The 25,567-nt window shown below is 45.9% G+C and overlaps 1 protein-coding gene and 1 long non-coding RNA gene across 3 annotated transcripts in view; both read left to right on the top strand.

Annotated features, from left to right (window-relative positions):
- Positions 1–14,250, top strand: part of LOC119172268 (uncharacterized) — a 40,870-nt gene extending 26,620 nt beyond the window's left edge. For both annotated transcript variants that reach the window (XM_075884426.1, XM_037423313.2), the window contains exons 5-6: positions 10,062–10,345; positions 13,801–14,250. In XM_075884426.1, the coding sequence (XP_075740541.1) occupies positions 10,062–10,345; positions 13,801–14,013 (497 nt within the window). In that variant the 3' untranslated portion in view covers positions 14,014–14,250. The remainder of the gene's footprint in view (positions 1–10,061; positions 10,346–13,800) is intronic.
- A 2,110-nt stretch (positions 14,251–16,360) lies between these two features.
- The window catches only part of LOC142786794 (uncharacterized), a 101,389-nt gene continuing 92,182 nt past the window's right edge, over positions 16,361–25,567 (top strand). The window contains exon 1 of the long non-coding RNA XR_012889161.1: positions 16,361–16,921. This is a non-coding gene — a long non-coding RNA (uncharacterized LOC142786794). The remainder of the gene's footprint in view (positions 16,922–25,567) is intronic.

Here is a 25,567-nt window from a genome sequence, read left to right as displayed (position 1 = left end):
TCAGGTCTTTCACAGCCGTGGTTCGAGTGTGGTGGGTGCATTTTCGATGCAGGCGAGAATGCTGTACGCCCATGTGCTCAGATTTGAGTGCACGTTAGAGAACCCCAGGGGATCGAAATTTCCGGAGTCCTCCACTACGGCGTCTCTCATAATCTGGGACTTTACATCTCACATCATCATCATCATCATCATCATCATCATCATCATCATCATCATCATCATCATCATCCGCCGTAGTTGAAAAATAGCATTGTGCAAGCAAATTATTTCAGTGATTTCGCCTCTACAAATTGCTATATAGCAATGCACAGCATATTAAAGGGCTATAATCAAATTTTGAAGGGTGGCAGTTCGGGATAGTTGGTATGAAATGACGATAGTTATAGCGCGAGAACATAACGATGACAATGCGCTCGTGTACTTCTTGTCTCTTTCTCATCGTTCTGTTCTGGCGCTATAACTATAGTCAGGCTATTTGCAAGTCTGTTCACCAATAAAAATCTTTGACAACTTCATTTAGTTAGTATATCTATGTATGACACTGATGCTAACATTGGTAAGGAACGGCTTTTTGCATCTCATTTGGCAGCGAGAAAAAACAACAGTGAATTGTACTAAATTTACAGAACGTGACCTAAACTGCTCTTGTTTAATCTGCATGTCGACAGCGCTAATGCAGGCGAAACACTAAGACTGAATCACATTTGGTTTCGCGTATGGCATTGCTTTTGGCATAGCTATTGTGATGCTGAGAATGCCAGTTATTATAGTAACAAAAAAAACAGCGCGAAACAATGGGGGCAGAAATAGCAGACACAAGTAACCAGTAAATAATTAGCCTAAACCTTTATGCAGTATTTACCATGGCCCGCTTCTGAATAGAAATTTGATAAGAACAGGGTTAACACGTATAACGTGGCGCCAGAAGTGTCAGGTTACCCAAACGAGCAAGAAGTTGGCTTTCTCGCCTCCATGCTATGCGAAGAAAGGAAATTTCCGAGCTCTCGATGCTCTCTTTATCCACGACACCAAAGCGCTCAGTACACGCTCAAACAATGAGTGATGCGTAGTTGTTCTAGGTTGCGTCGGTCTTCACGCCGCTTAAGACAGAAAGTCGAGTGGCACAGACGAGCGTAAGCCGTCTGAAAATTGCGTGAGGCTTGTCAGACGATGACGCAAACAAGCCGCATCGACGAGATAAAAGTAGCGGAGGGTACATCGTGAAACATTTATTCCAACGTGTAGATACGAGGAGACGAACGTTCGAATTATCACTTCTATGTATAGTACACCATCTTTTCATTCCTCGGGCCTGACAGTGACGGGAGCAGCGAGCGCTTCGCAGCCAGCTTTTATTTTTTACGAAGAAAGTCTTTCTTCGGGACCTTCGATGCAAAAAATTTGGTCTGTCTGACTTCCTTTCTGTCTATCCATTTGCCTGTTTGACCACTCTTAACAGTACCGGGCACTTTAAACGGCACCAGTAGATATCCCGAACGGCCAACCCCATCCGCAGCGCCCACCAATGTTGCAAAAGGATTCAGCATTCATACTTGTGCGATTGTCAATTTTAAAGCAATTATCGCGCACATCTGCGGCACTAACCATGCAACGCTTGCACGAAAAGGGAAGTGGTTCCGACACTTTGCTAAAACGACATGGTGGTGCACCTACCCGTTACCTTGCGTTCTACACCTTGTCACCTCTGAGACGGGCACGCACGCCCTTCTCAGAGCCGCGCGTTTTGTTTTCCAAGATAACTGCCAGATAGCGCTCATGTCTCACGTGTGACGTGACTTGGTGCGCTCGTTCGCCTCCGCTGCACGCTCTAGATGCTCTAACGCGGCGCCTACAGAATACCATTCACCGATTTCCTTGCGCAGAACATCACATAAACGTTTTGTTCAATCTCTCCACACGCAAGACTATTGTCTTTCGATGACATTTGCAGAATTATATGCAGATACGGGGACAATTTTTCTTTCTTTTCGCTTTCGTCACTGGCCTGGCTTGAGCCACGGTGCTGCTATCGTCGTATTCGCTACGATACTTGGTCAACTTGTGGTGATTAGTAGTGCGCGCGCTTTACGATGATTTCGAGTGATTTCGTATTAGAAGTGAACTCGTTTATGGCCAACTTCGTTTCGGCCACTTTGTCTAGCGTATTGCTTTCGCGCAGATTCCGGAGTGCTATGCTGGCGGGGTTGCATTCTATACGACATCGTTATTTCGAGCGAAGAGCTCCATGTCATACCAGGCATTCATTTTTGTGCATACACACGCTCACTCGCCACCGACAATTCTTAACTTCAAGTTAGTTAGTTAGTTAGTGAGTTATTCAGTTAGTTAGCTGCAGACATCCCTTTTGTTGATGCAGAAAATAGTAGATCAATGTACAGATATATAAAAATTTCCAAGTTAGTAAAAAAAACTGCTTACTGTAACTTCGTGCTGCTAAAGTCTTAAAACTTGAGTGTTGTTAGGGGGTGACATTTTCGACACAGGAAGGTTATTTGTCACTGTGGGATACGCTAGAAACCACCACATATATTCAGGTAATATACATTCAATGTGCAAAGCAACGCAGGTTCTAGGATTTTAACTTTTATATTGAAAGGTATGGCCTTGTAGATGGCTGGTTAGTCAAGTTGGCTCTGGCCATAGGAGCATCAGCCAGGGGAAGGGGCAAGGGGCGCCAGCCCCTGCACTGAAAAAAGTTGGGGGGGGGGGGGGGGGCTGTTTCGACAGTGGTAACTTTTGGCAGCACACTGTGGAAACCAACAAGTGAAGTGTAGTTTTACATAAGAACAGTAATCACTCAATCATATTCTTACGAGAAAAGGAAATTGTCACGAGGCTATTTTGTTACATCATATAGTGAAATTTCGCCAACATTGCCACTTTGATGAATTTCCTTCAAAGTTCATGAGAATATATATGTATATATATATATACATATATATATATATATATATGTGACGAACCACACGAGAACGGTGTGGTGGAATGGTAGAGAAGGAGGAAGACGAAGACAAATAAATGGTTCATCGTACAGCCATCACGCCTCCTGCGTCACACTAGTCGACAGGATCTACCGTGCCCTTCATCATGGCCACATCCAAGAAAGTCATCAACATCCCGAAGTACTCGGGAGCATCTACGGACGTTCCCTTTGACAAGTGGCTCCGACTCTTTGAGGTGAGGACTGCGGCCGCAGCATGGACGGAGCGAGACAAGCTGTGCTACTTCTCCGATTACCTTGAAGGTGAGGCTTTCCGATGGTTTCTCACCGAGGTTTTGGACACATACGCGTCTTGGGAGAGCTTATGTGAACGCATGAAGGGACGCTTTACGAGCGGCGTCGCGGATCCTTTTCGCCAATTCATTCATTGCCGGTTGCGAACAGGGCAGAGCTTGCAGGAATACTATAATGAAAAAATGTCTCTCGGACGCGTCGCCGACTTAAAGGACACGCACCTTATATCAGGGCTCATCGACGGCCTTCCTGCGCATATGGAGATGGCGCTTGCTGGGCTTACCTCGTCTACACCAGAGGCATGGCTTACAGCTGCACTTCGTGTAGAGTCAACCATGCAGAGAATGAAGTTGCATCGCTTTCCACCAGCTCGAAATACACAGATTAACGTAACAAGTGACAGAACTAGTCAGCGTCCACGTAATTCCCCGGTACGAACACCCGTGCGTGAGTGCAAACACTGCGCGATGGATGGCTTACCCCGACAGATGCACTGGCATAATGAATGCCCACGACGCGCAAGCATTTCCGCCCTCTCCACCAACCAGGGAAACGAGGAGGGCGACCCAGAGTTCATGTAATTCAGTTTGATGCCCTCATTAACGGGTACCCTGTCAGCACTACACTTGATACCGGAGCTACGATTACCTGTATCAACGAAGCAGTGCTGAAGGCACTTCACCTGCAAATAATGAGGAATTCATGCATCTCAGTTCAACAAGTCACATCATCTACCAAAACTTTGGGTCGCGTTAATCTAAAGTTACAGATAGGAAAAGTGACATGAGAAATTCAGGCTCATGTTCTACAAGGCATGAAGAGCAACTTACTTCTTGGCTTGGATAGTGCTTGCCTCTTTAACTTGTCGCTGGACCTTGACACTATGACTCTATGCCAAGGGAAAGACATCCTCCATTCTCGTACACAGAACCAAACCACGGTTAACAAGGGCGCGTCTTTGCAAGGTGTTGAAGTTTGTGATATACTACATCTAAATAAAACGCAACAGTTGGCATTGAAGCAGCTTATCCACAAGTACGATGACATTTTTTCCAAGTCACAGACAGACATTGGGTGCATCAACGGCGAAATGCATCGCATTCATCTCATCAACAATGTTCCCATTCGTAGAGCTCCCTATCGATGCTCAGAAACTGACAGCGTTGAAATGGACAGACAGATCAACGAGCTTCTCAAGTAAGGTGTAAGACGACTATCTACCTCCCCATACGCTGCGCCACTACTTCTGGCAGAGAAAAAAGGGGAAGGACGCACTCGCTTCTGCATCAACTACCGCAAGCTGAACGAATTGACGGTGCCTGATTATCAGCCCATCCCTCGCATCGATGACGTTCTCGATTCTCTGGGGAAATCTACGTACTTCTCGACATCAGACATATTGTCAGGTTACTGGCACGTGAAGATTCACCCTGATAACATTCCGAAAACGGCGTTTATCACACGTACCGGTCACTACGAGTGGCTCGTCATGCCTTTTGGCCTTCGGAATGCTCCGGCCACCTTCGAACGGGCTGTCAAATTCGTATTGGCAAAACACCGTTTGCAGAACGTCACGAATTACTTCGATGACATTGTTGTCTACTCTGACACGTTTCCAGACCATCTGAGGCATCTGGAGGGCGTTTTGAAAGCTTTCAAAAGCGAAGGCGTCAAGCTTAAATTAAAGAAATGTCAATTCGCTCGAACCTCCATTGAGTACCTGGGACACAAGGTTTCGCATGGCACCGTCACTCCAAAGCAAAGCAACGTGGACGCAATCCTACGGTTTCCGACACCATCACGCCCTGAAGAGTTGCAGCGTTTTCTCGGCACTGTCAATGTTTACCGGCGATACATCGACCACTTCAGTCAAATCGCTCACCCACTGACGCGTTTGCTCAGCAAAGACGCCACCTGAAACTGGGATGCGGAGTGTGAACTGGCTTTCACTCAGCTCAAGAAATGCGTGACGGAAGAGCCAATCCTTAACATCTACGATGCCACTAAGCCTTGTGTGCTATACTGCGCTGCATCCAACAGAGGTATCGGCGCCGTCTTGAAGCAGGCTGATGATGAAGGTAGAGAGCACCATATCGCATACCATTCACGGAAGTTACTAAAACACGAAATTATTTACGCCATCACAGAACTCGAATGTTTGGCAATTATTGACGCCATCGATAAATGGCACTGCTATCTACACGGGAAACCTTTCACTGTGATCACAGATCACGCAGCGTTGCAATGGCTTAAAAGCATCAAGAATCCCCGAGGCCGACTTTTCCGGTGGTCCTTGAAACTCTCCATGTACGACGTGAACATCAAACACCAAAAGGGCATTGACAACATTGAAGCTGATGCACTATCTCGAAGCCCGGTAGTTCAACTCCTATCTGCTGAGCAACTGCGAGAGCATGACAACGACAAACCACCCGGAAAGCATACCATTGAGAACGGACTGAGTATAGTGACACGCAGGGGAATACGAAAAGTCTATGTGCCTTTTGCCCTCCGGTCTTCTCTTCTCCAAAAAGCTCATGACGCTTTCGGTCATGTCGGGGTAAAGAAGACGCTGCGGCTTCTCTCTCCACAGTACTATTGGCCCGACATCATCACCAACGTGAGCGAGTACATACGCCACTGTGATACCTGCCAGCGCTGCAAGAAACCGAAGAACAAACGATTTGGTTCCTTGGAGTCTTTGCCACCAGCGGAACAACCGTTTGATCTTCTGGCCATGGACACTATCGGAGGTTTTGGCAACTACGGCTCATCCAAAAGATTCATTCACTTAGCCGTTGATCATGCCACCCGTTATGTCTGGGCTTTCGCACACAAGAATGAGACTTGCGACGCGTACATCTCTTGCCTGAAGAGTATCTTCGCTGCTGGAAAGCCGCGGAAGTTCCTTTCCGACCGCGGTACAGGATTCACTGCCGGCAAATTCAAGCAGTTCCTCAAGCACAACAATATCCATCAGCTTTTAACAAGCTCACAACGCCCGCAGTGTAATGGCCTAAACGAGCGCACTAATCAGACGATCGTTACTCGCCTCCGATGCAAGATCAACGATGAACCCCGAAAACCGTGGCCGCGTCTCCTCTCGGACGTTGTCGACGAGTACAATAGAACGCCTCACGAAGTCACAGGCTACCCACCCTGCTTTCTTATGTATGGCACACCATCGTATCCCTATCTTCTTCCAGGCGTTACCGAAAATCTGCAGGAAGCTCGTACAAACGCAGTCCGCAATTCAGTAGCATATCACGAGAAAAACAAGATCATATTTGACAAGAAGTTCCTTCCATAAGAGCTTCAAGTGGCAGACTTTGTTCTATATGAAACACCCTGGCACCCGAACCACGGCAAACTCAGCGCGATCATGGAAGGACCCTATACGATCATACGCAAGATTTCGGCAGTTAACTACGAGATCGACCGCAGCGTGGCTCCACTCGGTCGCCAGATTGACATCGTTCATGTCGGGAGACTTAAACGATATCATCCGCCCCTGCACCTACGTCTCTCTCGGGGGAGGGGGGAAGCGGGAAGCGTGTGACGAACCACACGAGAACGGTGTGGTGGAATGGTAGAGAAGGAGGAAGACGAAGACAAATAAATGGTACATCGTACAGCCATCACGCCTCCTGCGTCACACACACACACACACACACACACACACACACATATATATATATATATATATATATATATATATATATATATATATATATATATATATATATAGTGGGGTGAAATTCAATGGATCAGGTGGAAAATGTGATAGAAAAAGAGGTCGACAAGCGTGCGAAAACACAAGTTTTAGTAATGTTACGGCAGGTGGGCCTGCCTTCATCGGAGAACTGACTCGCGAAAGAATTGATACGCCACTGACTCTGGCATCGTGTTCACCTAATCTGCAGGCCCGTCGAAACAGCAAGTTTAGCTGAATTTATATGCGGAGTGTATGTGAGTACTCCTGGTGCCTTTAAACACCCAGCGCGCAAGACATGGCACTTTGAACACGCCCTACATCTTCAAACGGCATCTATTCCCACAACGTAAAGCAGTGACTTGTTTCTCATTAACAAAATAACCTGAATTAATCGCACGAAGCATTATATTTGAATATATATAGACTGTTAATTTAGTATCGATAATTCATTGATATGTGATGTTTAACGTCTCAAAACCACCATATAATTATGAGAGACGCCGTAGTGTAGGACTCCAGAAATTTTGACCACCTGGGCTTTTTTAACGTGCGCCTAAATCTGAGCCCACGGGCCTACAGCATTTCTGCCTACATTGAAAGTGCAGCCGCCGCAGCCGGGATTCGATCCCACTATCTGCGGGTCAGCAGCCGAGTACCTTAGCCACTAGACCATCGCGGCGGGGCCTGTTCATTTAGTATTATATGGTGGATCACCTATTTTCGTACAGCGCATCCACAGTGTATTTCAACCATGTATATGGAATACTTCGGCCCACACGTAGTGCATACGCAAGGCATCGACACGCTGTGCTTGGACGCAACTTTGCAGCTGCCGTGCAAGTTGTCACCTTATCATAGAGGGTGGTTGTGAGCTTTGGGCGGAGCGGAACCCGCACGCCGTCACGTTGCTACAAGCGCCTGGGTATGTCAACGAAGCCTACCACTATTTAAAAAACTCCCAAGCATTTCCCCGAGGGTGAACATGGTTAAGTGCGAATGCACGGGGTGACGCTATGAGGGGGAGTAAAGTTAAAATCCGTTGGCATTCGCCAGTGAGCCTTCATCGCCCTTCTCCGCCTGACGCTTGCGTTGTCGTTCCGCTTCTTGGGCCGCGTTCGCGGCTCGATGCTGACGCCTCATCTCGGCCTCACGAGCGCGCAGTTCACCATCCGCTGCACGCTTCACCCGCTTGTCCTCGGCCTCGCGAGCGCGAAGTTCGGCATCACCTGCACGCTTCGCCCGCTTGTCCTCGGCCTCTCGAGCGCGCAGTTCGGCATCCGCTGCACGGTTCGCCCGCTTGCATTCGGCCTCGCGAGCACGCAGTTCGGCATCCGCTGCACGCTTCGCCCGCTTACATTCAGTCTCACGAGCCCTTCGCAGCGCCACCTTGTCTTCCAACGTCGGCGAAACCACCGTGGTACCGTCACCTCCAACGACGGGTGCAGTGCTGGCATTCGGTTGTACCGCATTCGTTGTTGATGGTAGCGTTGCCTCCGGGACATCCATCGCACGACCCGCTCTCGACGGGAGACTGGGAGAGAAGGCGGGCGTGCGAGAGAGAGGGGTGCGCGCGCAGCTGCAGCGAGCGAAGAGAACGGAGGAGTGAGTGAAGGGCGGGGGGGGGGGGACGCGCGCAGCGGCGTTAAAGATATAAGGCGCGTTACTGACACCGATATCAGCGTCGCGTCCGTGGCTTATTCGGTAGAGCGTCGCGCTGCGGCCCGCCAAGTCCTCTTTATTTTAAAGATAGAGAGAAGACTGCGGACGCCACCGACGGCGGTGAATGGTTTGGGGTCGCTTATAAAGTGGATTAACACTTAAAACATGAAATAAGTTTATACTGCTCACGGTGCTAGCGAGATACCATGTTGGAATAGCAAACGTGTCGTTTCACACCAGTTGTCCTATTCATTTTGACAACCATCTCAGGTGTATCGAAAAAAAATTGTGCTGATTAGTTTACAGTCACCACAGTGAAAAGCTAAAATATTTCAGGGAGATAAAAAAAATGGGGGTCATGTGGGGGACTTTCGAATTCAGCCTTATATCGTCTCAGTGACGTTTGTGAGAAAACTTATTCACGAAGTATCGTTTCTCGTTGAAATGTCCAACTTGGTTGAACTAATAAGCAAAGGAGTTTGTATAAATTATATGAAGGTCAACAATGCCTTTGCAATTTTTCGGACATGTACGCCTCTCAAAATTTCGCAGAAGTGCTTCTTTGTTTGCAATTTTTTTTCTCCTGAAATATTGCGCTGTCAATGGATATGGGAGGGATAAATACTTATTCTATGGAAGGTATATGTTGAGTTGAGATTAGTTTCTGGTCACCGAGGATTGTTAATCTCGGTGGGCTTTCATCCTAACTTTTTCACTTCTGCGAAAACAACACTGCCAAATTTAGCACCTTTGTTGTCATCGAATTTGTAAAGTGCTTTTTCTGAATGAAATGATGCGACCTTTTTATTTTCAATTGAACAAAACTGTTTTGTTTTACTGATTGCGTATTGGAAACAAGATCACGTGAAGAAGACGTCGCTGCTTAACAATGCAATGAAGAATGGCAGTAAAATAAACCCAAGGCACAAGTGGAAGATATAATGCAAGTATGGTTATCCTGCATCAGGAAACAAAACTATGTCGTGTATAATCATCACTGCATTCAGCTGGTATCAATTATATTTTTATCCCTAATATTGTCTTGATCGATTCAATATAAAATATCATGGTGGCTATACCAATACACTGGTGCAAAACTAATAATAATCATAATGAGAAAATATAATAGTTTAAGTTTAATGTCCCAAAACCACCATATGATTAGGACATATGGCGTAGTGAAGGGCTTCAAAGATTTCGACCACCTGGGGTTCTTAAACACGCATCTAAATACAAAAACATGGACCTCAAATATCTTCGCCTTCATCGAAATTCGTCTTCCACGGCCGAGATTTTATCCCATGACCTGCAGGTCAGTAGCCGAATGCATTATCAACTACAGTGCCGTGACAGGTTAATAAGAAAAGTAATGAAGCAGACGTACTTATGAGACATGTCATGTTAATAGACGATCATTGTGGCATCTTACAGCGAGCAGCGAGCAAGACAGGGACGACAAGCAGGCGCTATCTCCGAAGCGTCCGCGGTTCATGGACGACGAGATGCTCATCGAGGAGATGAGGGTTGCAGCGGCCGCTACGGCTGCAGCAGCAGCTGCCGAAGACGGCGCTGCCAGTGCCGAAGCGGCCATGAAAGCCGCCGACGGAATCTCAGCGGCCGCCGAAGCGCCCCACGTGGCTCGGTCCGCAGGCGCCGGAGACTTCCCCATGCAAGTCATCACTTACCTGCTCACACGTCAGGCCAAGGAAGCTCAGGTGAGCTCAAGCCTTGACGTGGCTAACATCAATTATCATCAAGCATAGAAGAAAAAAATGGCAACATAACCACGGAGTGAATGATGGATAGCGGGGCGAAGCATCCGTCCGTCCATTCGTTCTTGCTTCCGTCCAACCATGCATGCGTCTGTGTGGCCGCCCGTGCATCCATCCGCCCGTTCGTGCGTGCGTCCGTTCGAGCGACCGCACGTTCATCGGTGCGTCCGTCCCTGCTTTCGTCCATGCATCTGCTCCTGCGTCCGTCCATGCGTCTATCCGTCCGTACAGCCATCCGTGCGTCCGTCCATGCATCTGTCTGTGTGTCCATTCGTCCACCTATTCAACACTCCAAGTACCACCATCTCGCATATTTTCATCATATATTCCTCATATAGAAGCACCGCCATCCAGCGGACATTCCATGGACTGAACGAGAGGGGGCACACACACACTTTCTTACGGCTTGCGCTTCGTGTCTACTTCCCACCTTTAACCACCTCGAGTTCATGGTATATACTAGTTCACTGTATTCGTGGCACTGTGGCCCAACGCTCGCTAAACCTTTCTGAAACCTAGGAGGTTGCGCCCAGTGAGTATAACGTAACAACCCTTTCTTGTCTTCTGTGCGTTGTTCAACAATAAACAATTCGCAGCGTGCGCGTTAAGTAAAAGCTGAATTCGCCTGTCTCTCATTCTCACTTAGCAGCCACTGGCATGTACATTGAGCACTATCTTTCATTGTTCAAGAACGCACAGAAGAAATCTCTCACCAGCACCACCTTAGAGGTCAAAATGTTATACTTGTTGCACACTACTACAATGGCTGCGAGGGACGAACAGGTGCCGTTATAAGGAGCTTCGCCCTTAAAAGAAATCCTACAGAATGAGAGGCAGGAAGGTTAACCAGTTTAGGAAAGCCGGTCTTCTACCCTACACGTGGGGTCGGGGAGATTGAAAGAGGGAATGGAAAGAGTGGGATGAGAGAAAAAGCTACAACAAACAAGGCAACAAACAAAGGTAGCGGATGTTATAATTTACTCACCAGATCAGGCAAAATAAACGGACCTGGGCTACCCACGTATTGCGTAAGACAGACAACAGGTGCATGATAAGAGCGTCGGAATAATTACCAAGGGATGAAAAACCTACGCGAGGAAGGCAGTGTGTTAAATGGACTGCTGAAATTCGGATAAAATGGAGTCTGCTCAACAGAAGTAAGAAAGCTGAGGATCATAGAGAGGGGCCTTCGTCGTCCGGCAGTGGGGACCTAAATGGGCTAAAGATGATGGTGATCATAATGATGATGATGGTGGTCCTAAAAAAAAAAAGAAGCTTCTCACAGTGGACGTAATCTGCAGAAACCGGTGGTATACTGACCAATAGGTGTGAAAAACACAGTCTGTGGAAGGAGGTGAAAGGGCAACAAACACCGAGTATCGACTGACTGTTCGCATAGTTCTGGTACAAAGGACGGAAAACTTGGGTGCATTCGTACGCCATTTCGCGTGTGTGCATGTGCTTGCGTGAGTGTGTGTATAACGAGCGTAAGCCACTTTAACATAAACAACGAGAATGAATGCCCCAAAGTAATTTTCGAAACAAGTGAGCTTGCTAAAAAGAAAGTAATAAAATGTTTTGGCGCATTAACAATAACAAAACACTGCGATTCCTTCAACTAGGGCCTATATTTACGTAGAAAAATAGTTGTCATTAGGACAACGTCCTTCAACATATTTATTGAAAGAAAGCGAAATGTCACTGTGCTTTGTTGGCGTTTTTTTTTTAGAACTTTCACTTTGAGAACTGAATAAAAGAATGCGGTAGGCGGAAGGCTGGGGTAAACATGGCTGCTTGAAACAATAATTTTAAAATCCTGTTTTCGTTGAGGCCCTTCCGGGGCCATTACATTTTATAGCTTCGGCAGTGAGAATCAAAGCACGGACGGCATAGAAACATCAGAGCAAGCGATAGGCAATGGTGTTATTTCTGTGTAGTAGAACATCATAAGTACTAAACGTATCCTAAAAACGGAAATGTTACATGTCTTATACATATAATAAAGAAATAGGTGTATATTTAAGAGCTACTTTTTTTGTTAAACCCTATTATAATGACAACTAACAGACAGTGATGCCAAGAGAAGTACGTGGGATGTAACAAGAAGTAATTTCACTTTAAATGGTATGAAAGAAAAGTGGGCTAAAAGATGACATGCGACAGGCAGGATCTTGACCGTTGACCTTCCGATAAGCGTTGGACGCGTTATCGAAGGTCGCAGGTTCGTGTCCTGGCAGTGGCAAGTTATTGTTTTGTCCACTTTTCTTTCTTCCTATTTACATTACAATTACTTCTAATAATCCTTACATAGTGAATTATTGTTTATAGCGAAATAAGTAAGTGCATCGTTGCGCTTCACTTCTGAGACATTTATTTCTTCATAGCGAAGCCACAAATGCGAGGGCCATCGTGGTGTCTGCTGCAACGAACAAATATTCTGCTGCCGTGAGGCTCAAAAATAGAATGATGGCATAAAAATCTAAATAAATATTGAAAGTTGATTCGTGCACTTTTCACAGCCATTTGAAACAGTTGCAGATATTTGGTCATCTCGCACAAGGAAAGCTCATTATACTGGTTAAGCCCCCCGATGAATTGAAGTTGAAGGCACAAGATTAGCCGTAATTATTCTTTAGTTGCGAGTTGGCTCGAAGCCTAGTAATTCTGTTTTGTATCTAGTAATTCGTGTGAGCCAGATCGCCAATTCGTGAGTTAATTTTTAACCAACACAAAGTAACGATTGCCAGATATACTGAACTAAGTTATGTTACCACTACTGCACTTTGTTATGATCTGGGTCAGCTTTATTGCCCGCGAGGGCCTCCTGAGAGACCAGCGCTGCGATCGTTTTGACGTCACAGATAGTAGTTGTTGAATACGGCAGCTTTGTTTTCGCGACACCAGTTTCATTTGTCCCCCATGGCTGCACTGGTTTTTAGTCGCGATTTCACGATGCAAATTAGACACGAGAGAGCCACCAGGGACATCGATTCATAGTTTTCTTGCCCGTATTATCAGGGCTTACCGCTTCTTTAACTGAGCTTAACTTTAACTGAACTGAGCTTCGAAATGAAGGGAAGCACGAACGGTGTCCACAGCAAAAGCGCAGGGAATGCGGTATTATAACAGGCAACACAACCCGACATCCTATAAGTGACGTCATCACGTACGTGGCGCAACGGTATGTCCTCGAGGCCAATATTGTGGTGGTAGTGGTTAAAAGAAGAAAAAAGTGCCATATTTCTGCAACCCGGTTGGGAGCACGGCGCAGCAATCCAAGGCTGAGCAAGAATATGTGCGTGCTACTATTTCCATATTCGAAGAAACAGCGATTCTACGAAAATTTTTCATGCTTTGTATTTAATTACCCAGGTGATATGTCTTCCTTTTTATCTTAGGTCCGAGAACGTGAGCTCAAGATTCGACAAGAAGAAGTGCAGCTGGAAAAGGCAAGGCTCAAGCTTCAAGAAGACAACCTGGCTCTGGAAAAGGCCCGCTTTGAGATAGAACGCCAAGAACGTGAGCAACGGCTCCGTTCTGAACTACAGGATCGCAGCGTCTTCATGGAAGTGCTGAAGAAGGTCTTCAGCAATGGTCTCGGCGGTATATGACGGGACGTCACATTCAACGGTGAAGGAGGCGCAATCCTCGCAAAAGGAACTGTTTAACAGTTTATTTTGTTTTATTTATTCATTTTTGCAACGTGAAACCCCGGAAAAGTCTTCGGACGTAAAATTACCTGGCAATGCGGTGCCCCGGTCTAACTCTAGTCTTGCTTTTGTTTGGCAGTACAATTTTACAGTACATTTTTTACAGTACATTAAACACCCATCGCCGTTGTTGCCTGGTGTTTGTGCACGTCTCTGTTTCTTTTCTCTCCATATCAGCGAGCTAACATTTGTGAGGCTGGTTTTGGAAGGGCTATATTTTCTACTGTTACCATTAGAAAAAAGGTGAGTTAACGCATTGTTTCGCGCCATAGTTGTTGGACGAGAGCAATATCAGACAAAAACCGCAGATTCGCGTCACTTAAGAGCCAGCTCTGCGTTAACAACATGTGTCGCACTTAAAAAAAAAGCGTGCGCTGCCTTTCTTTGATTATCCCCCACAACTTAGACCGACTAAACGATTGTTTGGGTGTCTAAAACACAAACACAACCAATATTCTTTTAAATTGAAAAAAATAAGACAATCACTTGTCATTCACGTAGCTGCAAAGTAAATCTTCATGTAGAAAGTTCGGATAAAAAGATTTGGCAGATGCTACGTACCTTGGAAATCGCTGTTATGCGAAGTCCAACAAAAAAAAAAAGCTGACTATGCTGTACTTTTTTATTGAGTAATACGTTGCGAAATGATGTCTAAGTTATGTACAAATGTTATGTATATACACCTCTTCACAGGAAGGAAAAAAACACCGCCATGATGGGCTGTGCGCGGGAGTACAAAGGTTAAGGGCGCAGCGTTGCCAGTGCATTTTCGAGGGGACGCGCCAATTTGCACAGCACAAGGAGGGCTATGGCGGTGCCCAGGGAGGCTTTTATGAAAAGGTGAATATGTCTGTGCATACAAATGTTGTATGCACAGACATATATAGAACAGTGGCATATGTTTTATATGACCAGTTGCTTACAACTGTGAAACGATAACAGCAACATGGATATTCGCACCACCAGAAGCGGTAAGTCGATATATAGTACTTGAGCTCGCGATAATGGTAGCCCTGGACACCGCTACATCAATCATGGATGGCGCTTAACTACAAATGGCGTCAATCCGACGTGACGGTTGTATAATAGCAGTACACATATGATGTTTATAAAATTAGCACTGCAACCACTGTTGACCTTTCACGAACACTGAAGCATTTTGGAAAGGATTTTGGATATTTGGTGGGTCTCCGTGCTAGGATACATGATTGTCACGCAGAATGCTTGAGTTGGATTCCTGCTGGGACCATACCTTGTATTGCTTGCTGTTCATCGGGTCAACGCTGCTGATGTCCGTTTTTCTTCGCGCCCTGGCATTTCAATCGCCAGTGTCCGTCTTGAAGGAAGAAAGTGTAAAGTTACGGCTAGTTTTCTTTGTTATACACAATAATAATGAGCACAGACAATAGTGAAAGGGGTGTATAGGGGTTGTTATTAGAACTAATTGTAATGTGGCCATTGCTTGGCAGAGATAAACTATCAAATACCTGTGGCGCGCACCCGCATATCGTGACCAGTGGTATACGTGTATATGCCACAAGTATCCGAAGAAAAATGATCTCACGTTCTATGCGACGGGATTATCACATTATTTTTCGTGATCGTCGAGTCATATTCGTTCGTCAAACAATCTCGTACCTCTCATACTAGTTTTGGTTTGCATCATGTTAAGAGAGTACCCAGACGTTGGCGGGTGCCTAGATAGATTGATGGATAGATAGATAGATGGATAGATAGATAGATAGATAGATAGACAGATAGATAGATAGATGGACAGATAGATAGATAGATAGATAGATAGATAGATAGATAGATAGATAGATAGATAGATAGATAGATAGATAGATAGATAGATAGATAGATAGATAGATAGATAGATCTCATAAATATGCCAAAGTTGCCGAAGTTCGCTAAGAAATGCTTCGCCTTAAAAATATATGTTGTGTTCGACGACTTCAAGGGCTATTGTTGCTGAACTGGATGGCTGACCGCCCTTTGCAATTGCGATTGAGACTATACTATCGCGTGTAACACCGTATTCGACGCCAGCGATTTACATGTTGAACCCCTTAATTAAAGCTTTTCTGTGGCAAGCACCTGAAAACACAATTTCTTTCTCTTAGAGGGTGAAGCTCCTCAGGCTGTGAGCCGTTCCCTTTTCTGTAATAGTAGTAGTAGTAGTATTCAATCATCTATTATGTGCATTGCTAAATAGACGGCATTGTGTGTATATGTCCTTATAGATAGGATCAGTAGATGGCGTGAGCGGTTTTTGTATAGTTGATGGACAGACAGACAGACGGATGGACGGATGGTTCGCCCCATCGTGGATATCGTGTGAAATTTTTTTCATAGAGAATGCCGTCGTCACATTGTCAAGCCGAGTATCTTGTCTTCGGTAGGAATCATCGTGGTCACCCCGATAAAAAAAGGCGCTACTGCTTAGCCGCCGCGATCTCTCACGCTGGAGCACTAGCCATTATCTCGCCGAGTGCTGGCTCGCCCTACAGTGCGCCTGCGCACCAAGTTCGCCTCGCTCGTTTCCTTGCATTTGGGCGCTTTCTAGCGTCCCTTGCTCCCGCCGTGGGAAAATTTGGTTCTCTCTCGTTGGCTCGAATCATCTGCGTGCGCTTCTTCGCTCTTGATAGCTTGCATGCCTTGTCGTGGATGTTATGCGGTAACGACGAAGTGGTACGATTGCCATGAAGTGCGGCGGAACACTTGTGCTGTGCGCATCCAGCCGAGGCTGTTTATTTTACTACGGTGGTTCTCGCATGCTTTCTGTCCACCTACATCAACAAAAGCAATGGTAAGTGGAAGCCTAACCACGCGATAGTCTTTATTAGGAACCAACGGTAGTCCACCTACTTCGTTGTTTAATGAAAGCTTAACCCCTCTTCTCCACAGTGTTTCACTCGGTTATTAAAATCGTCGAAAGAGGGATCGTTTGCTTCGTAGTTGCGCTGAACGAAGCAACTTGCTGAATTCTAGCCTCTAGCTTGAAGCATTTGAAACTGCATTAAATAACGCGCTCAATGAGGATTACTGGAAGCATAACGTAATAGAAGGAAGCAATGTTGCCCTTTTCCTCATCTGTTTGCGCGACTAGAACGCTTGTATGTACATTTGCTTGTTTATCGTCAACGCGTGTCTTATGCCGTGGAAATGTCGGTTTTTGTGAGTAGCTTCGTACGAGCAAATCTTTTGGTAGAAGCTGAGTGATTTCAAAAGCAGTCAGTGGTTGTTTTTGTATCCTTTCAGCTCTTCGTTCGTTAATAATGGTGAACAGGTGGTTGTTCTCGCCTGATTTGCGTTTAGCGTCATCGATAAGCGAGATTGGTATGAAAATTGTCTGAACCAATCTCAAAGTGGGGTATGTTGGATGAGTGAATATACGTTACAAATTATAGAATACGTATCGAGCTAATTGCCCATGCCTGGACAAAACAAAGAACTGCAATTATTGAAAAGATATTCGACGAGCACTCGAAACGGGAACGAGCTGCATGCGCTCTTTCGTTGGGGTACTGTTTTCCAGTTTCTGCCGAAAAGGTCTCGTTGAGTGTTTACGCTGCATAAGCTGCTGGTAGCGGAAAGGGAGTATAAAAACACAAGGGCCCGCATGATCATTTGTATACTGAGGAATGACAAGAAATGTCCAAACGACGTCGAAGATCGAAACTCATATGGTTCCTTAGGCACTCGCTTAAAGAGGCCCTGCAACACTTTTTCAAGTAGCCATAAAATGAATTCGATTCGGTAAAGGAGCTATTTACCTCACGAATTGACCACCGTGAAAATGAATTTAGAATCTGTGCAGTACGGCCGGAAGTACAGATTTGTCGCGCGCCACAATTGCTTTCTCTCGAGTGTTTGGGGCGGATGCATTTTCGATGGAGGCGAAAATTTTGTAGGCCTGTGTGCTCAGATTTGGGAGCACGTTAAAGATCCTCAGGTGGTCCAAATTTCCGGAGCCCTCCACTACGGTGCCTTTCATAATGATATGGTCGTTTTGGGGTGTTAAACCTCACATATTCATCAAATATTCTCACGGGTCTTCGTGGAAGGAATGAGAGAATAGGACATGTTCAGGCGGCATGCTGTGAAAAAAATTGTGAAGAAAATGACTTCACGGTGGTCATATCTACTAGGCACAAAAGCGGCGTTCCATGGTTACGTGTTGTGCAGAGTAGGTGGTCTAGCAGTGAGTGGTGGCGGCATGTGCACCTTCATAGATCTTGCATTGACACGTGGTGGAAAATATCCGTGCTTTTTGCCGAGTAATTAGCTACGCAATGCTGTCCCGGCAGTTACGGTACTCCTAGTAACGTTTACAAAATTTGTTGTTAGCCTCGGAACATCACCAGGGCATAGAGTGAGCGCATATATGCATGTGCCGTGCGGCGGGTGAAGTAATTGAAGGGCTGTGCGAAATTGCGTTCGAGCATCACTACAAAATGGAACCGCGAAGAATGCCTTGCAGGTCAGGGACTGTTGTGAACTGTTCCTGCTTGTGACAACGATCAAAAAGTTCTTGCTGGGGAGGTACTGGGCACATATGTAGTTTCGTGTTCGATAAATGTACAGTAACAGCTTTCATGGGCGTATTAAAACACTTTTTCTGCTTCGCTTGCCATGCTCACGTTTTCGGCATTAGAGCAACTACGTACGAGTGTCAATTTACCGTGCACAAGGTCGCTGTGGTCGCACAATGCTTACAGCGGTGCGCTTTTACGTGGAACACTGGCACGGTGACTGGGCGCCGTGTCGGCCACGTGAGCGACAGAATGTAACCATAAAAAGTGGCGCATGGCCAATTGTGTTGTCTGCACATCGCGTGAATTTAAATGTCGTGAAAGCATTGGTGCCACACTCGCCGTAGTCCGTGCATCTAGCACGCGTTCTCTTGTCATTGCTTCTTTGTCGGTCATCTGTTACTCGCTGTTGATTATTCGGGCGAAATGATTTCGCTAACGGCGCCGAAGGTATTGCGCTGGCTCTGAGTTTTGAGCACCGGTCCGTTAATTTCGTATCGTCACGAGACGTGTGCCGCGCGACCCACGTGCTTTCCAAGCTGGCGAGAGAGTCGCCCCTTCTGCTTCACATTTATGTAAACAAGAGAGAGAAATTTTCCGGTCAATACTGCCAACTTCCGGCTTCACAACGAGTGACGTCAGGGCCTCTCGTCAGTTGTTTCCTTCTTCCATGTCTGGGGCAGTCGAAAACACTGGAAGCTGAAGAGGGAGAAATGGAACCTGGGAGAGATAGAGAATAAAACATTCATTGGTAATAAATAAGTGGTTGGACATTCTAGTCCGGAATATCATTGGCTCTTGCCGCCGCCCGGGCTCGGTCGACCAAGGCCTCTTGCTTCTCTTGCTGGACAGGGTCGCCTGCCACTCATCTATTGTAGGATTTTGATTGGCCGATATAGTGGGGTTGTTTTGGCACTCCCAGACCATATGAAATAAAGTGGCCGTCTGGAGACACTACGGATTGCACATCGAAGGGTATATCTTCAACAATACGTAAGGATTTGGAAATGCTGATGATTGTAATCATCTCCGCACAACCTGCGATGCCTTATCAGTGATGTTCCTGTTTTATTGTTTACAGATGCACTTTTTCTCTATTTTTTAAGTGGTTTCGTTAGTTATCGTGTAATGCATGTCTTGCAAATGTTACTTTTGACCCACCTGCTAATGGCCGACAGGCCAACAGTATGAGTAAATGAAAAATCCAATTTAGGGTCAGGTAGAGGTAGAGTGCGTCTATTCAGCCTGATGTGTTGCAGAATGTCAGTATAGGAAGAAAGGCGCTGGGGATCGTCCTGGTCAGCAAGAAGGTGCGTGATGGATGAAGCAGCGGAAGCTTGGTGTAAGAGATCGTGGGTGAAGGCATGAGCGTGTTCATTGCCTCTAACTCCTGTGTGCCTTGGTATCCATATCAGTTGTATCCACTGACCCTCCTACGACGGGTCACAGCCTGTTGCAGATTTGAAGTTGTCACTCTTGACCTTGAGCACTTTTAAAGACGGGAGTCTTTCTTGGGGTACTTCAACAAAAAAAGTTTGATCTGTCTGTCTGTCTGTCTGTCTGTCTGTCTGTCTGTCTGTCTGTCTGTCTGTCTGTCTGTCTGTCTGTCTGTCTGTCTGTCTGTCTGTCTGTCTGTCTGTCTGTCTGTCTGCTCACCGAAACGATACCCGGAACGGCCGAAATTCGATCTCATTCACAGCGCTGAACAATATTGCTCAAGTTTCATATTTGTGCGATAGTAAATTAAAAAGAAATTATTGCGCATATCGGAGGCACAATAACAACACGTCAAAGTTCTGATTTGTGTCTCTTTATACTAGAAAATGCAATGCATACATAAGTAATTCTAATGACCTTAGCGTTTATCACACCGCGCTGACAATAAAACATGCACAAAAGGCAAGTGCTTCCAACGCTTTGTTAGGACGACGCAGTGGTGGCACCTACCCGTCGCTCTGCGTTCTACACCTTATCGCCTCTGAGACGGGTGCGCACACCGGGTGCTTGCTATATCAAAGGCCATCCTTTTGTTTTTTATAATAACTGCCACATAGCGCTCATGTCTCACGTACCTCGATGTGCTCGTTCACCTCCGGCTCCGCTGCAGGCATCGAGGCACTCTAACGCAGCGCTTCCAGAATACCATTCATCGATTATCTTATGCACAACATCAAATAAACGTTTTTTCACTCTCACCAGACGGAAAACTATCGGGTTTCGATGAAATTCGCAGTGGAACATGCAGATACGGGGCCAATTTTTTCTCCTCCTGTTTCTTCGAATGCTCGGCCTTTCCGTGCGATCGTGCGAGTCCGCGTGGACAGGTCATGGCCTTGCATGGCACCCCCAGCAACTACCGAGCGTGCCATGCTTAAATCAGCCTATATTGTGATACTTGGGCCCCTGACACACTGATTCTTCAGTATGTAGCATCATTCATCGACAGTAGAAAAAGCGATGTTAAATGAATTCTGAGAATATAACTTAAATTCCAGGCGACGTGTTGCGCTATATTATTTAGCTAGCACGTTCTAGAGAGTCTCAACTATCAAATGACAGCGTTCTATACCCACACTGAAAAAGTGTTGCAGGGCCTCTTTTTCTTCTCAGACGATTTATCTTTCCTACCGCACCTTGACCCCCCCCCCCCCACCCTCTCACATACTTTCCATCTTACGACGTTTTCCACTGCCTTCAGGATTGGAGACAGCTCACTTGGTTTTCGAGACGCATGTGTTGTGGTGCTAGATGGTACGACATAATATTCAAACCTAAATTGCGTTAAGGATAGTACGCCTTAGAATGCACCGGGTCTTCTTTGATATACGATGCCAAGCGCAGTTTTTGTTTGAATCTGCTGCTAGGGCTCTGCCTCGATTATTGGCCCACTGTTTCCCAGGCTATGACGTCATGGAGCGACATCATCAAGGGACATCAAAGTGACGTCGTATTGGCGTCTCAAACTTATGACCTTTGACGCCATGATCACTTTGTATATAGAAGTCGTGAAGTAATGAAGGTTTCTTGAAGTACTCTCGTTGACGCCGCCAACGCGGATCGCCAGTCAATTGTCACGTCTGATATTGAATGCTAACTTTTGTCTTAATAGCGTATTTTTTTATCAATTTCAAGTTGGAGCTATAACATAGCTTTTTTCGTATATATACTTATTTTGCGTGCTTGCACACACACGCACACGCACACACAAGAAAAATAAATACAGACGCTGGGTTCTTACCTGCATGACTCCCAAGAAGGCCGACAAGTTACCATCCTAAATACTGGTCAGATACCGAACATATTTTCATCACATTTCCTAGGACAGTTTCAAATTGTCAAACTAATGCGACGAGTACATGGTACCAACAGGGTGCCCGAAGCGGTGATTCGACTAGCTAAGGTATTGTAAGGATGGTTAGCGTTCACTTCTATATTCGCTCACTGAGTACGTCGCGATAACTAAGTATGCATCTGTTATCCGCACTCATAATATCATTGTGTACAAGGACACACTAAGAATTACCATAAAGAAGTTCCTTAAAGCAATGGTGATGCAATGCACTTTCCCGTAACACGGTTCTCGAATCTTATCTGCTGGAGTGGCCAAGTGTAATGATAGTGCCCCTTCGCTGCCTCACCCCTTGGTCGATGAAATAATGGCAGCTGGACGTTTCAGTCATTGCCGGCCTAATAAGTATCGGACTGTATGCCCTCGTTACACGCATTGCGCCAATAGACTGCAGTCATTCAAAGAAAAATAAAACATGTCCCACCACGTCTCATTAGAGGGAGTCCCGTCTTGGTACTTCCTCTTCCCAGACTGTGTTGATATCGCGCCGGGCGCAGTGTGCTCGTCAATCCGATTCCCGTATGTAGGCAGGCACCCTTTGTTCGTTTGACAGAACCGCCTGAAAGGAACGGACAATGCGATTCACGTATGGAATAAGCGTATTTGCTTCTCTCTCTTTTTATTGCACTTCCATACCTTGTCGCCGCTTCGTCTTATTGTTATTCGCATGCCTTTCTTCCTAAGTTCCTTGGTTGTTAGTCCTGACAGAGACTGTGTACACAAGCGCCAGATTACGCCCGCTCGTTGGTTCGAAGGTAGGACTGACGTTATGGCGCAGAAAAAAAAATATTGTTATCCACCTTTTTACCCCGTTTGCTTGATGACCTGGATCGATACCTGAGCGCTTTCGCTGCAAGCGGTTCGTTTCGTCTCTATGAAAAACACGCGTTCTATCTCAGTATCTGACCTCGTCGTGTTTAGTACGCTTTATGGTAACAACTGCAACGCAAATCCAATCAACAGCTGCCCTGCCGCGTTACCCTTGCTCTCCTGTTTAATTTCGCAAGCTGAATAAACGTGTATCAGCCACATGAATAAAAAATTGTCCCTGTTCTCAAGAAACGCCGGAGGCACCGGCCATTTTATTATTACACCATCGCCTCATGAAGTAGTACATGTTTCATTGGTGTCTTAGTTTGATTTTAGAACGTGGAAGTAAATGTTTTGCGAATTTTATTATTTCAAACCGGCAAACGAGTCTGCCATCAATGCAGAAATACACCTTAGTACTTCAGCCCACTTTGAATGTCAACAGCCCTGAGTCCATATCTGAAAGCCTACAGAGACAAAAGGCAACAAAGCCACCCTCAAAAATATGTCTGCATAGCTTCCTTGGGCTCTTCCTCCCCCCCCCCCTTTTTTTTCTGTTCATGCATTTTCTTTCGTTTTGCTACTCCATGCAAATTTGAGCTTGCCCGCTTTTTTTTCCAATAATGTGTGAGAAGGTTTCTGCGTTCTATATGCCACGGCTTTTTTTCCAGACCAGACAAAAAAAATTGGACCCGTATCAACATGTTTCTGCAAGTGTCGTCAAAAGACGATCTTGCCTGTGGAGAGAGCGAACAAAACATTTATTTGATGTTCTGCGCAAGAAAATTGGTGAGCGGTATTCTGGAGGCGCTGCCTTAGAGTGCCTCGATCGTGCACGGAGGCAAACTAGCGCATCAAGTCACGTCACATGAGACATGAGCGCCATCTGGCAGTTTTTTTAGAAAACAAAGAGCGTGGCTCTGAGATGGGTGTGCGTGCCCGTATCAGAGGTGATAAGGTGTAGAACGCAAGGTGACGGGTAGGGGCCACCACCGTCTCGTCTTAGCAAAGCGTTGGAAACACCTTTTCGTGCAAGCGTTGCATGGTCAGCGCAGCGTGATCTAGGCGCACGTACTTAGGGCGTGACCGCGAACTCGAGATGCGTGTAAATAAATCAAATGTTAGCGCTACAGTCCTTAAAATTACTTATGTATGTCTTTTCTAGTAAAAGACGCACATTCAGAATATATACGTGTTGTTATGGTACCCCAGACATGCGCGAAAATTGCTTTTTATTTGACAATTGCACACTGATGAGCGCTTAATCTTGAGCAACATTGGTGGGCGCTAGACAGACAGACAGACAGACAGACAGACAGACAGACAGACAGACAGACAGACAGACAGACAGACAGACAGACAGACAGACAGACAGACAGACGGACGGACGGACGGACGGACGGACGGACGGACGGACTAACCTAAATTTTTGTGTCGAAGGTCCCCCAGAAAGACTATCGTTTTTAAAAGAACGTGACGGATTTCTGAATTCAGGGGAATGTGCGCGCGTTTTTTTCAATGTATGGCAAAAATAATTTGGTCGGGGATTACCTGACGAAGGCCAACACACCACAGCCGTCAAGTGCGTACAAATATGACAGCATAAATGGAGATGTTGTTTTCTTCTGCACATGGCCACCAATAGGATGCTCTCCGGTGAGATTTGGTACGACTAATTCTTAGGCGTGACTAGTGTACCAGACAAAGCGGGGTGTCAAAGTTTCAGGCACGACAATTGTGTCACCCTGGCTTAGCATATCATTTACGACAGAGAGTTCAGTCTTCCAATAATGGTAAGGTAAGCACCTCTTTTAACAGTGACTTCCTTGTCAGGCCTTGAAGTAACCGTGAAGTGCTTATTTTCACAAGTAATCTGATCATTCGCACTTGCTTATTGAAGTTCTTGCATACCTACGGGAGACAACTGACAGAAATAATTCTTCTGGTGCGTCGCTGATGAAACAATTTACGGGAAGCCTAGAGAGAGCGTCAGACATTATATTTTCGCTACCTTCTTTGTATTCGATGGTATAGTCCTAGCAGAGTAACCATGAAGACCAGCGCGCATTCTTTAATAATCGGTCACCGGTTATTCGTCAAAAGGAGCGTAACTAAAGCCGCGGGATGTGTTTAAGATGGAAGGTCATCCCCAAAAATAAACGTGTCAGTGTTCGCAAGCCTAAACGCAGGCAAGGGCCTGCTTTCAATGACTTAGTATTTCCGTTTTTGCGGTTGGAGTGCACTGGAGGCGAATACGACTGTCTGTGGTAAGGTTCCGTTGTCCTGCTGAATTTAAGCACCTAATCTATATCCTTAGGCATCAATTGTAACGTAAACAGGAAAGTGTGGTTCGAAAAGATAAAGAACTTCGCAAGATGGGAGCAGAGTTTTCAGGTGCTCCAAACTGCTCGTTCTGCCGCACTTCAAATGAAAGATGTATCTCTATTCGTAGCGTGGCACGTCTTGGCTCTACAACATTCGAAAAATGAGGAATGAACTTGGAATAGAAGCCTGCAAGTCCCAGTAGCGAGCTACGTTTGTTTATATTTGTAGGGGAAGGTGCCTTAGCAACCACCTCGATGGATTATATCAACGTAAATTATAGTTTGGCGCTCACAATGGGACATTGAAAAGTGAACTCTGCCACGTCAAATATACATTTGTTGTTGAGCCTGAGGCCACCATCCGAAATACCTTGCAAAACAGCACGAAAGTTTCCCAAATGGTTCTCTCAGGAGCACCCATACATGTTGATGTCATC

This window comes from Rhipicephalus microplus, unplaced genomic scaffold (assembly GCF_043290135.1).
Source record: "Rhipicephalus microplus isolate Deutch F79 unplaced genomic scaffold, USDA_Rmic scaffold_32, whole genome shotgun sequence".
NCBI classification, from domain to species: domain Eukaryota; kingdom Metazoa; phylum Arthropoda; class Arachnida; order Ixodida; family Ixodidae; genus Rhipicephalus; species Rhipicephalus microplus.
This window is presented reverse-complemented; position numbering and strand designations above follow the sequence as displayed.